Below are 13,463 nucleotides of genomic sequence, written 5' to 3'. Positions count from 1 at the left end.
ACAGTGTCACAGTGATATCGTTAAAAGGATTGGAAGAATAACATGGTATATCAAATCGAGACACGGGTTGAATACATGTTCCAATGATCGAGTTGGTAAGATATCGATCAGATCGGTCTCTTTGCCAGTAAAGATGTCCATGCTACATTGCTACTGTATCCATACTCCACGGGATGATTATCCTAGTTATTTAGGTTTCTTGTTCCCAAATGAAACTCATTGATCAGGTTTTACACTTGTCAGCGTTCTTTATATGTCTTTCTCTTTGTTGTATTTGAGTGGGATATCTCATCCTATGAAATTTGGCTTTGTACGTTTTGGAAGTGGCTCTATCCCTCCCCTCCATATACACATCACATTTCACCACCGATAAAACAAAAGGTTTTACACTTGACGACCCTAGTGCAAGTGCTATACTTAATAGTAGTTTTGAAGAATTCAAGGTATTTATCATTCCAAAACCTCAATTCATTTGATAACATAAAACAGCCTAAAGTATAACCAAATCAATAACTTTTCTATCCTCTCTCAGCTAGAACCTGGTGGTTGATGTAATTGTCCAACCAAAGTTCAGTAATGGCAATAATTGCTAATTGAACAGTGAATACATCGCGAGATAGCATATACATGCAGCATTATGCAAAGACGCTAGTTACGATCTGAAACTTGCAGAGATGACTCTTTCACTGAAAGTTCAAAGAGATGATTACAGAGGAAACTGAAAGGGGGATAGAAAAAGGAATATACGACTAACGTTAGTTGGACTGTGAAGACACATTGGTCCGACCTCCAAGTTCCTTTTTAATTTTGGGCTTTTTCTTTGTCTTGGGCATTTTGAGGTTGTCATCCATGTGAGAAACCTGTACACAGATCAGAAGAAAAATTGTTAGTTCTTTCACTTCTTTGCAGTAAGCAAGGACCAACTCTTTTTTTTTTTTTTTTTTTTGTCCTTTTTGTTCCTGAGATTTGCAACAGTTTCTTTAGGTAAAATAAGGAATATAATTAAACAGATGCCCAATATTTAGGAAGGCTAGCAATAATAACTCATAATGAAAACTTCTGCTAAGGTTACCAAATTTGAAGATCTATTTTGTAGCTTTATCTCATAAACATAGCTTCTAATTGCTGAAATTAATTCACTTTTCTTACTATGTGTGACTTCCATTCGAGTTTGGTCTCCCCATCATTGACATTGCAAGAATTAGTTTGACTGCGAACATGCCGAAATATATGAACGAGTACAGCTGCATCAAGGGCTGCATACTCCATCTGAAAGTAATACATAATTCAGTCTTGCATTATAACAATTTATGAACAGAAAACATGAGTTCCACAAGCCACTCTGACGAAAAACTGTCATCGAGTTACTACAAGGTAGGATTTATTTAGCTAGTAGTTTGTGCAAGGTTTACTACAAATAAGTTTGGCTTCTTTAGCTAGCATTCTGAAGCTCTTTCACCCACGAACAAAAGAAATTCAGACGTTCTGATTGCAGGTAGCTGTTTAAATTGATAATGGTTTTGGGCATGGCCGGCGCAATAGAACTTAAGGGCTAGCCGAAAAGTCTAAATGATGTTTTAGTAAATACCATATATTCCGTGTGGAACAGACTTTCATATTTACTTCCATATCTACATTCAAAATATCAAATAAAGAAATGGAGAGCAATTTACCCACGCATAAATCATTTTCATATCGAAACACATACACAGAATTCCATATACAACTCAAAAATAAAGTAAAACGTCCTTATTTACAGTGATCTTTTCCCAAATCTAAAATTGAAGTGCTATAGTGCACTAGGGATGGTGAGATTTGTGACTTACCCTCGCAAGTGGAGAAGCTGGTTTGACAGTTTGAACCCGTGAACTTCAGGTCGTAATGGAGTAATTTTACCATGCACCAAGGCTTGCCCAACACACAAGGCTACCTCCAGTGCGGGGTCTGGGAGGGTCAGATTTATGCAGCATTAACCACAATAACAGAATGTCCGTTTCCACAATTTAAACCCTCTGAGTCACAATGGAGCAGCCCAATGTCGCACTAAAGCCCACCCTTATTCTAGATTATTCATACAAAAAGTCTTGTTGAAAGAGCCAATGAGAAATCAAATCGTGAAGACATTTGGGCCTTTGGGGCCTTCAGCTATTAAAGGTAAGGGTGAGGGGGGGGCCTAGGCAGCTGCTTTATGGGCCTGCAGGTTCTATTATTCAAACATATTGAACATTCTCAAATAGTCATCAGACAGATGTGCACACACAATTTAGTGCTTTTGACATGCACAGTTTCAACAGTTACTGTTTAAAATGGTATTCGTATATGTGAAAATATGATTAGACGGATACATGTTTGAGGTTTGCTTCATTGTTCTTTTAGTTAAACAGACAAAGAAGAGAAAACAACTATATTTGTTATTTTAATCTAGTAGTTCACAAAACACTAGAGTTTTTCTTTTCCTTGTTCTAAAAAAAAACCAATGTAACATGGACAGGCCATAATTCACAAATAATCTGTATCGGATACGTATCCATGTGTCCATGTTGGACACACACAGACACATATTGTACGTGATAACTTTTACTATTTCGCCGTTTCGGATACGGACACATGTACGTGTCAATGTAACTTACAAAAAAACTAAAGTTTGTGATGAAGGCAGCACAGAAAGGTGGTGGACATGGAATCTTGGCTAGGCGGTAGACCTGATGTGCACAGCATCACTGTTTTTACATAGCTACGCACGCAATAAGATTCTACAGTGTGCACAAACACTACCACCATGCTAATAACAGTTCTGGAAAGTGGAAACCTTGGCACATTTTAGAAAAATGCACTAAAATACCCAAAGCACTTCAGCATAATAAAGATGATGTCTGCTGTGTGTGTGTGTGTGTGTATAGAGAGGAGGGGTGTACTGGTTACATACTTGATTCTGACTCAAAGGCCGGTGCTCCCAATTGCTGTTTCGCCTTGTTTTATTCAAACCAGCTCCCAGAACTTTCTGATTTAACGTTTAGCACAAAGTTAAAGTCCATTGTTGGAATGGATTGCTAACTGAAACATAGTTCAAACAATATACTTAAGAGTTTATGTGCCTGGACAAAGGTGGTACCTCAGCAAGCCCGGAGAGACCACCATTAGGTTCTTTAAACACATTTTGGAGGTCCAGTAGCATTTCATAGTGCTTGAAACATTCCAACTTGTAAGAATGGGACAGCTGCTTCAAATCACATTGCAGATTGTAGCCTACATAGAGCAAAAGCCATGATGGAAGCATTATTAGTCGCCCATTAGTCCAGTTGAATATACCAGAATTGTTACTTTTCTTAGAGACACATGTTTAGCAATGTACTAAATGTCACTTATTAGAAATGCAAGGAAAAGTAACTAACTTTCTACTTTTACATTGTACTCTCTAAGGAAGCACTTTCCAAACTCAATTCTCAAAATTTCCTTTACATTTTCCCATTTTCCTAAAACGGAGAAACCTAGAGTGCTAATATTTATTAGAGTAACTTTTAACTGGTAATTTTTTCAAATCCAAACAGGCACTAAAAAATTTCAAATCCAAACAGGTACTAAACTACTCACAGCCAACTCCTGAAGCTGAGGGAAACCTTGGGCATACTTCAGAAGAAGAAACTCCTGTCCTCCATATCATACTACAGGCAGCAAACAGGGGAGAGGACTATACACCTAGGATATTTCCTAAGGATAGGAAAAAACATGCAGATGCATAGCCGTCTGTCCAAAGTCTCTCTCTATCCTAATTGAATAGAGAATTATAAACCTAATCGTCCACTCTAATACTTAGCATAGGCCAACCCACGGTCATGTCTGATTCGCTATTGCAGCAACCATCAGAATGACTGGGCTCCAGGATGATAGGTACGACAGTGGGTCTCCTATTAGAAGAAAGTAAAAATAGTTATGGGCAGTTTTGAGGCTTTCTGCATACCCAGTTTCAGAATACTTGGAAAATGTAAAATACGTTTGAGGCAGTGGTCTAAGATTGTGGGGTCAACTTCAGATAACTTTAACATGTCGATGATGAAGGCTGTCTTTTCAGAAGCAATCTGCATAATAGATACCTGTAACAGAATATCAAATGTTAGTACCAGAAACAGAATTCACGATCAGGAGGAAGAGAAGTTGTAATGAAACAGGACATGTTAAACAAAAGGATGCCGGTAGTCAGGTATTAACATTTATGTCTCTATTTGCACGCCCACAATTACATTATGATCATGAATAAGTACCTGCTTGCCTTGTCTAGTTCATACTAACAATATTTTTTCTTTTTTTACTGATTGCTTGGTTCATTCTCACAAACAATAGAATGAAAGTTCACTTGGAATTAAATTTATCAATAAAAGAGGAGTTGAAATGGAATTTTGTTGACGCATTATAAGGGTATGAACTTTTGTTTTTGACTTTGTGATTCTATCCCATAAAGATGTTACAAACATACATAAAAATCTCCTTTTAAAAAGATGCTAAGAATTGCTGCAATGACACATTGACACCCAACAACAAAAATACAAGCTTAAAGTCATTTCCCATAAATTAAAAAGGACACCTATCGTCTTTATTAATTATAAGAAGCAGAAAAGGTTAGTAACGAGAATCAATTTCTTCTGTGCATGTTTAATGTTTTGTGATGACCTAACTCATAACCCATTTCAGCTCTCCACTATCTTTTTCAGCTTTCCCTCTTGGTGCCCAAATGGTAAAAGATGATACTTTGCAATTGGCCACACTTACAAAACTGAAAGAGCAGTTGGACTTCCTTTGTGTAGTCTTTAACAGAAAGTCACAGCTCATGTATCAACTTTTTGAAGCATTACAAAATTCAAAAATACTTAAACGAATATTGGTTTTCAATGGGATTACCTTGTTCGGCTTGCTGCCTTTTTCGTAATTTGGTTTCCACTCGCAATCAATCCCAACTACTTTACAATCCTCAATACAGGATGTAGCTTTCAACAAACTGTTGACATCATCAACCCATATAATATCTTCAGCAACCAATTCGTGGAAGCTTAAGTAACGGGTCGTCGGAGCATTTGTTTCTAATTCTGTACCAGCAATTAAACATTATGCGTCAATACTAATAAAACAGGGAAATATAAATAGTTTTCATATTGAAACAGTCATGGCTTCCTCTCTCTTTTTCGCAAAAGAAAAATAGAAAGAGATATGAAGATACATATTGGTCCCGAATGAGGGAGAAAACAAAATACAAGGAGCAAGACATAAAATTAGGAATTAGTATCTTGTGAGTATAGTTGTTGGATCGATAAGAGGATAAATATGTATCTTCTAAATTTTTAACTTTTTTTCTTACACTTTTGTAGCTAAGCTTGGTGTCGTGCTTTTCCTCACTAAGGAAAATGGGATACAAAAATTGACGACCTGTTCAACTTCAACAACCCTCTCACTATACGCCAATCTTGACGAAAAAGATTCGAAATTTAGTAAAAGATTCCCTTTGATTTCAGGGAATATGCCTTTACAAAATTTCCCTTAAATTTGGTTGAGACTTCTTTCAAATGGAAAACCTTGGTGGATATTTTGGAGTGAAGAGACCCCCAACCCCCAGCCCTCTGTTCTTGTTTGGTATATCTACATAATATATACTTAAAACCATATATTTGCACCCCGTATTAGGTCCATGCCTCTGCAGCATCTACTTAATATATAAACATAGGTTTCAGAATTATCTTATAAATATATATAAACAAAGGAAAATTCTTGAAATGCACTGACAAGATTACATTTCTGATAGAGAGAGATGCTAGTAGATTGACAAATTAAATTGGAAAGATACCGTATTGATTTTAATTTTTAATACACGTATAATCCTTGAAGTGCTTCCGCAAGTGGACTCCATCAAGTATCGTAAACAATTATCAGAGAGCACTATTTTTAAATACTCGTGTCCAAAAATCATATGCAGATGTTGTTGTATTCACATGCATCATATTTTATATTTAGGATTTGGGTAAGGCAGCACACCTTTGGAGTTCAAAAAACCTTTAAGGGAGTGTCGCTCGCATAATTCATCAATCTTCTCGGAGTATCCCGCTTCCATTGCCAAATAGACCTGCATTACATTCAAAATCATTTCAGTGTTTGCCCTTCTTTGCATTCTCAATATCAGTTTGCAAAGAGTAATAAACCACATTCCAAAACAATGCAGTGACAGATAACGCTGACATACAAAAATGATTATATTATTTACTTCCCCATTACTTTACTGTTTCTTTACTATCCATTCAAGATATGGCATAACTTTCATGGAAAGATTGTTCCACTGTTCCATATGACCCAAAAAAGACAGATGTTCTTTAGTAAGTATATCCAAGACCAAGCACATAAATCCTCAGCCCTCAAGTATTGGCAAAGAACAAAAAAAATTAAAATTCAAAACAAAATAAGGATTATATGCTAATAAAAAAAAAGGAAGATGGAGCGACATTTCTTACTGCCACATTGCGCCCACATCTATGAGTTCCAAAATGAATTAAGGACTGATTTTTGGTTAATAATTTAATAAGATCCCCCACTGTGGAAATCATCCTCAGAAAATATCACCTTATTTGAATATGTCTAACTTTGAAAAATTTGTGTCCAATTTTGAAATTTTATCCAACGGTCCACAACTTAATCATTTCACAACAACTTTCAATAAGTTTAGACTTCTGATGCATGAGCATGGAAGAATATTAATTACTTCTAATTATGTTATTAGTAGTCTTATTAAATTAGTAGTTTCCAATTTATTTTAGATCTAGGCTATTATTTAGGATGGTTTCTATTTTAGAGTCCAACTAGAATTAGGAATGTGGTTTATTATATAAAGACATCTAGGCCTTCCTTGTTAGTTGGTTGTTATTGAATATTAATTCTTTGAGAATTGTTCTTCATGCTTTAAGCCCTTGTTTTAGGTGTTTGATTTATTAAATCTTATTGATGTTCATCCATTGTTGAAGCTTCCGCCAACAAGATACATCAATCTCTATGGTGAATTGGCAAGGAGATCATATCCACCAAAAATCAGGTCCTATATTATTTTTTAAGTCCACATTTTTCTTGGATGTCTACACAATGTGGGCATAAGAAAATGTGGCTCTATTAAAATGAAGTATAAGAAAACAAAATATAACAGTAGTAAACTAGAATAGTATAATTACTGTTGTTACTGTTGTTATTATTGTTACTATTATTGTTATTGTTATCATAATTATTAGTACCTCTGTGACAAAAGTACTGTAGGACCAAAAAGCCCAACTTCAAACAAGGAAAACAAAGATTTCATAACAGATTAACAATAGCTAATGTCCACAAGTACTTCTCACCAGATACTCAAGAAGTTGTTTGTTATTGTGAGTCTTTGCCTCAGCAACATCCCAGCAACCTTTTTCTGCTAGCCTTTTTAACGAACTGCATTTTGAAGGAAGATATCTGTTTGAGAAAGAAAGATCCCAAGAGCATATAGTGTTTTAAAAGGTGAAAGTAGGCACCCACTAGATAACCTTGAGGCAAGGTACAAGGTTGTGTTTTGAAGCTTTATCAATGAAGCACAACGAGGTCTACACCTCACTTTTACCAGAAACGGCTCCTACCCAGTCGTCAGTTGATTATATTTTGTTAATTTCTTTCCTCTTTTTCAATTAAGTATTTGCATTTTCCTAATGAAGGCTTTTTGAAATTAGAGATAATACCTCCCATCGCCAATTTCAACTTTATCGCAAGAACTTTTGCAATTATCTTGTACAAAGACCCAAGAAGATTAATCGGTCTAAATTCTTTTAACTCTTCCGCTCCTTATTTCTTAGGGATCAAAGTAACAAAAGTAGTATTAAGGCGCCAATTTATGGAAGCTCTCCCCAAAAAAATTCTCCACCACCCTCATCAAATCAACTTTCAAGCAATGCCAAAGGAAACCCATCCGGACCCGGTTACAACTTCTTTAACCTCTTGTTCAAGTATCGGAGCCTCCAAAAGTGTTTTATCCTCTAATGATATTGAGACTATCCACGTAGGATGCTTAAAAGCCATGCAGTAAGTTTAAATGTTCTCGGACCTCTCCACTCAATAATTGTGCACTAGTAAACCCTACCAATGGGGAACCAACATCCCAATCTTATGAAATGCACTGCTTTAACTTGTCTCTCATCTCTCTCACCACAACCACCGTCACTACCAAGCACCACACCAAAGCCACCATTCAACCATGGCAGTATGCCATCGCTACCACCACCATCACAGTCGTTGTCACTACCAAAGTACAACAATCTGGGATATCTCATATTTTATGATATAGGTAATAAAACTTTTGAACCTCTTTAAGATGTATTTCTTCTTTTTTTTTTTTTTTTCAATAAACAAGATGTATTTCTTCTCATTTTTGACATTCGGATTTTGAGTAGCTGTTGTTGACATGTTATATTTGTCCTACAGTTGATGCTTCTTATTACTCAAAATCTACTTTTCTAGTTTAAGTAACACGTGAATTTGAGTTAGTAATTCAAAATTGTGTTGAATAATATAAGTGTGAAATTGTTTCGTGAAAAGACTCCAGACGCTCTTTTTTTTTTTTTTGCTAGGTATAAAAAACAGGGATGCAAAACGAAGACTTTCCAAAACCCATCCTAGTACTACTCTCACCCAAGCATGCTTAATTACGGATGCTCAACGTAAAATGTATAAGGTTTTGGTCAATAGTTATTTCTTCATCCACATATATGACATTTCACATAATTAAAAAAATTACAGTTTGCACCAAGTAGTTTTTTCAAACTTAGGGAGCACATAAACTAACATAATCACATATCTTTTCTGAGGAAAGCTGACATGAACAGCTGAATACATGATAACTAACAAGAACATACCTTTCTTTGCACATATGATATGCCTCTGAAAACTCCTGTTGCAGATTATTATCTTTTATGAGTTTATAAGCCTTTCTAAACATCTTCATCTCAATATACTTTTGGATTGCTGCACATATCATTGGCTTTCCCATGAACACAGCCCACTTTTCTGCTGCTGTAAATTGGCTTTCTTGCAACATTTTCAGGAGAAAGGATTGGTCAGACTGACGAATGGAGAAACGCTCTAGTAGTGCAACAGCTGTTGGGTATGACTGTGATTGAATCAATCTAGATATAAATGATTCAATGCATGTGTTTGCTGAGTCCACACTATCATCATTCACCTCCTTGCCACATAGGGCTTTCTGAATGTTTCCCATCCTGATATCAAAAGCTTCGAGCAGCTTTATAAGTACAATCTCTCCATAGATCACATTACCACCAATGATTTCAAGAACTAATTGTGCAGCCAGGGCCTGTGCTTCTGACAGATCTGCAGGGACAGTTTGCACACGACGAAACGAAGATATCACTAAGTGACCGAAGCCTTCAGTGTATAGTTCACCCAGTATAGGAAGCACAAATAAGCATTGGACAACGAAAGTAGCAGGTCCAGGACAGGGAGAGTTGTGCAATAATTGCCTAACTTGTTGCTGAAGAGCGCGAAACTTCGCTGTCGCCTTCTGAGTACCTTCATAGTGAGTTTCATGAGAAACAGAGATAGAAACAGAAAGTGGATATAAACTTTAAGAATATGTGATTAGGCTGCTGTCATCAAGAATGACCATAAAATATTAGATGTGTTTGGAAGTACTTTAATGCAACAGGTCGAGTACAGGATTTGGAAACTTGTACCTCATTAGCCACTAGATGGTAATTGTTGTAAGAAACGTATAGTTATTCTGTTATAAAGTCTTCCAAAATTGCAAAGAAAATCGGATTCAGGAAACATTATTTGCTAGATAACCAGGCAAAGACTATAAAAATTTCTTGTTTCAAACTGTCATGTTTATAGGTTAGCCAACCAACCAGAGTATAGAACGATTGACTGATCATCAGATCCCACGGTGTCCGGAACTGACAGAAGAGATTGGTCACATAGTTTATTACTTCTCAATAGGTGACAAAATGTTTCCCCAAAATCATGGAGGTGGTTGATTCAAGTGTCTTAAAATTACACTCGGAAGAATACAGCCTGTACATGACCCAAACTCTACTTGAGAGTTGAGACTTCGATAGGCAATAATGACAATTTGACATGGTTGATGTTTCCATTTTTGGGCGAATAGAAGTCTTTCTAATTCTGCAAATTTTCTACTCCTAAGTAGCACAGACCAGAGGTTCCAACTTCGATGGCAATGTTAAAGTTACAATTTCTTCTCTCCTCTTTTATCAGTAATCTGTGTACAAACATATAGTCATCATACCAATATTGAAGGATGAGATATTCCACTAGAGTACAATACGAAAAATGTCAAAAATCCAAAAAAAAGAGCAACACAAGAAACTGCAACTGAAACAATAAAATAAAGAGACTGACGTCATGTATGACCAAGCAAAGAACCGCATTTGAACATAAAGCCGTTGAACGTTTCCCCTCTTAATTTTTTTAATTTTTTATTATTTTTTTATCGGTAAAATTCCCTATATATTCATTAATATAATAAGATTAAGGTTACTTAGATTACATGGTTCCAAGAAAAGTAGCCAGAAGCAACTTGCCCCACTCAAGATCCCCAAATTACAAAAGTGCTCTCATCTTACAAGCTCATCCCAATTACACAAAATCTTCAAATCTCACTCTCACTCCCTTAAACGATGGACTAGCTCATGCCCAATCAAAGAGAACCTGCTTGACATCCCCCACCATGCAAATCCTTTTGCTTATGCTCAAAGACCCTCAAGTTTCTTTCCTTCCAAAGCGTCCACACAATGGCATTCGGAAGATGATCCACTAACCATTTGGCTTTGATAGAGAGGGAAGCCATAACTATATCCTTCCACAAAGCCTCCTTAATATTGGATGGAAGCACCCGAGCAATGTTCAAGGATGTGAAGAAGAGCGGCCAAATTCCATAAGCAAAAGGACAAGTAAGAAGAAGACGATCTACGTTTTCCTCCAGACCATTGCGAAAAGGGCACATGTGTTGATATTCATACGCCTCCTATTCAAATTTTTGATCATTTAAATCCTACCCATGTCCAACCCAACGCCGCCCCCCCGCGACAAAAGAAAACCACTTTAAATGGGACAGAGTTTTTCCAATTCCTCTTGTGTGGAAATTTAGTAAGCCTCTCATTCTCCTCTAGCACAACCGAAGGATATTCATTTGCCAAGACTTGGTAAAATGACCTCACCGCGAAAGCCTCCTTGTGATCCCACGCCAATATTCTTCTATCCACTAGAGCTTATACAAAACCTGAATATCCACTCAGTTTTCTTTTCCTTCCTCAACAGCATCTCAAAAAAATTTATCACCATAACACTAGACTTTGTCAGCATGTCGCAGCAGAGGCATAACACATGCCAGTGTGACAATGATTCTGACCATTGCAAGGTGTCAACGCGGTTCTGTCGAGACGCCAATACAGGCATTTTAAGGTTTTGATGATATTTCGATCTAATCTAGTTTAATTGAGGTTTTACAGAAACTAACAACCGTATGAAAATAGGAATATCATATGAGAAGAAACAAACATTCCATGCATTGTTGAGTTAACCAGCAACATATGCAGTTAAAGGCGTTGACGCCTGTGAATGAACCTAAGCACCTATTATGTAACCCTGAGGGGAGTAGACTCAACTAGGCGCATTTTTTATGGCATATGCAGTACCCTCCCATACACATAGGACCTCGTCTGATCTATAAAAGAAAAATGTGTACTTCCCTGTGCGTTACTCTGGCACAGATGCCATGTGTACCTGAGTAAAGGCTCATATCTAGTGTCTTAACAAGAAATGCAATCTCTGATAAAATTTAAAGATGTAATATAACATTTCAGGATTTTGATAAGAATTCCCTCCCCCTATAAACAAAGAATACTGATCATAAGACCTTGTACTACCTATATATCACACCTAAAGTGCAGTTTTACTACTTTACATTCCTTAAAATGTCGCAAACAATTTAGTCCGAGTAGAGTACCATCAATTGCTACAAAATGTCATAATAGTATGGAAATATGTTGCAAATATATTTTTAGTGTTATATAATGTATAATGTATTCACACAAAAAATATATTATATAAGTGTAAATATATTATATAAGTGCAATATAACAGTAATGCATAATATCGCTTGCTTCAAAATAAGAATAGAAACATTACCACGCACGTAACTTTCTTTCAAAAGGTATATAAATACTGCTGGAGATACGTGAGACATATCCGAGAAAGTATGCAAATTAATGCACCATGCTTCATGACTGTTGTTCTTGTTATTCTCATCGTTCCCTTCACTTTCTTCCACACCCATTCTACAAGCAAGAAAAGAACCTGCGTAACACAATGCAGACTTACAACAATAAACATTGGAAGACTTACAACATAAGGACAAGCAGCAGCAGCAATTCTTTTTATTCAAGTAAATACAACAGCTACCCACTATAATCACTCACTTCTAAAACCCACTTAAGAACTTAAGAAATCTTCATTACCGTGAATTCATGAAATAAGGTGTCAACTCCCCTAACTACCAACACAGATTTTTGACATAGTCAAACTTCATAAAAGACAAAAATATAGCAAGAAATTGAAGTTTCATACCACGATAAATTGTATTGTGATTTGTGAACTGTCAGTTTTAGTAAGATAAATTCATTTAATGTGGAAAAAGAATTGTAATCCACAACCAGCGTCAATAAAGCATAATACCATGGTTCCAAACTCTATAAAATGAAGTTAATGTTGAACTGTTGACACACTAAGGGCAAACATGTACATCATAAAGTTTATCAGTTAAAAGCTAGACACAAACCAATCTTCCAAAAAAAAACCTTCAATCATATTATCAAACTATATAAAAACCAGCTTAACTAAAATTTATTAAGAAAACAAAAGATGAAAGAGAAAAATCACCTTTGACCAAGCTTCGCTGACTTTTTCTCTCTCTCTCTCTGTGTTTTTCACTAAAAATGTGTTTGGAGAAATGAGAGTGAATTGGATTTGGGGGGTTTCGTTTTTATAATATAAATAAACGACAGAGTGAATGGATTGGAACAAAATATACGGGTTAGGCCCACCGGATCATTTCAAAAAGGTTAAAAACTGCTTCTATTATCGTTTTCGTCCCTTTTTTATGAAAATAAATATGTTTTTATATCACACCTTTTTGGCGGTACCCATTTCACCCCTCGTTCGAAGTTTCTTTTCTCTGAAAATGTGTCGTACGGTCGTACCCCTGCTCTTTTTTCTAGAGGATGATTCTGTTTGTACTTTCGTGCCTTTTCGTGTGTTCGACTTTTTATCGCCTACTTTTATGCAAGTTTTGTCCAAGGGGGAATGCTAGTAAACAATTCATTATAAAGAGTTGCACCACTGCCATTATCACTACTACTATAAATAATCAGGCAATTTAAAATTAA

At 36.1% G+C, this 13,463-nt stretch overlaps 1 protein-coding gene across 3 annotated transcripts; it reads right to left on the bottom strand.

Annotated features, from left to right (window-relative positions):
- Positions 1–446: 446 nt before the first annotated feature.
- Positions 447–13,171, bottom strand: LOC147516681 (Polynucleotidyl transferase, ribonuclease H-like superfamily protein). Of its 3 annotated transcripts, none has more exons than XR_015211122.1 (11): positions 12,958–13,171; positions 12,208–12,375; positions 8,898–9,570; positions 7,362–7,446; positions 6,019–6,106; positions 4,894–5,078; positions 3,959–4,091; positions 3,113–3,246; positions 2,927–2,997; positions 1,150–1,269; positions 447–860 (listed from the first exon to the last, which is right to left on the bottom strand). XR_015211122.1 is itself a non-coding variant. In XM_086589178.1 (11 exons), exons 2-11 carry the CDS (start codon positions 12,353–12,355, stop codon positions 756–758), a joined length of 1,746 nt encoding a protein of 581 aa, XP_086445304.1. In that variant the 5' UTR covers positions 12,356–12,375; positions 12,958–13,171; the 3' UTR covers positions 447–755. The 3 variants fall into 3 exon arrangements, 2 of the variants coding, with proteins under 2 accessions (XP_086445304.1, XP_086445305.1); XM_086589178.1 differs by having other exon boundaries at positions 2,927–3,001; XM_086589179.1 differs by having other exon boundaries at positions 2,927–3,001; positions 12,208–12,356; positions 12,958–13,098.
- Positions 13,172–13,463: the final 292 nt, after the last annotated feature.

The sequence above is a fragment of the Coptis chinensis genome, chromosome 2 (genome assembly GCF_015680905.1).
Source record: "Coptis chinensis isolate HL-2020 chromosome 2, ASM1568090v1, whole genome shotgun sequence".
NCBI classification, from domain to species: domain Eukaryota; kingdom Viridiplantae; phylum Streptophyta; class Magnoliopsida; order Ranunculales; family Ranunculaceae; genus Coptis; species Coptis chinensis.
The sequence above is the reverse complement of the archived record's forward strand: the minus strand, read 5'-3'. Positions and strand labels throughout refer to the sequence as shown.

Bases quoted from the DNA above. Each gene is read 5' to 3' on its own strand.
- LOC147516681 (XM_086589178.1), bottom strand. From the start codon at position 12,355: ATGGGTGTGGAAGAAAGTGAAGGGAACGATGAGAATAACAAGAACAAC. The intron at 6,107-7,361 runs GTGAGAAGTACT...AATGTAATGCAG, and splicing joins AACAACTTCTTGAGTATCTG to GTCTATTTGGCAATGGAAGC. The intron at 5,079-6,018 runs GTGTGCTGCCTT...TTGCTGGTACAG, and splicing joins AGGTTTTTTGAACTCCAAAG to AATTAGAAACAAATGCTCCG.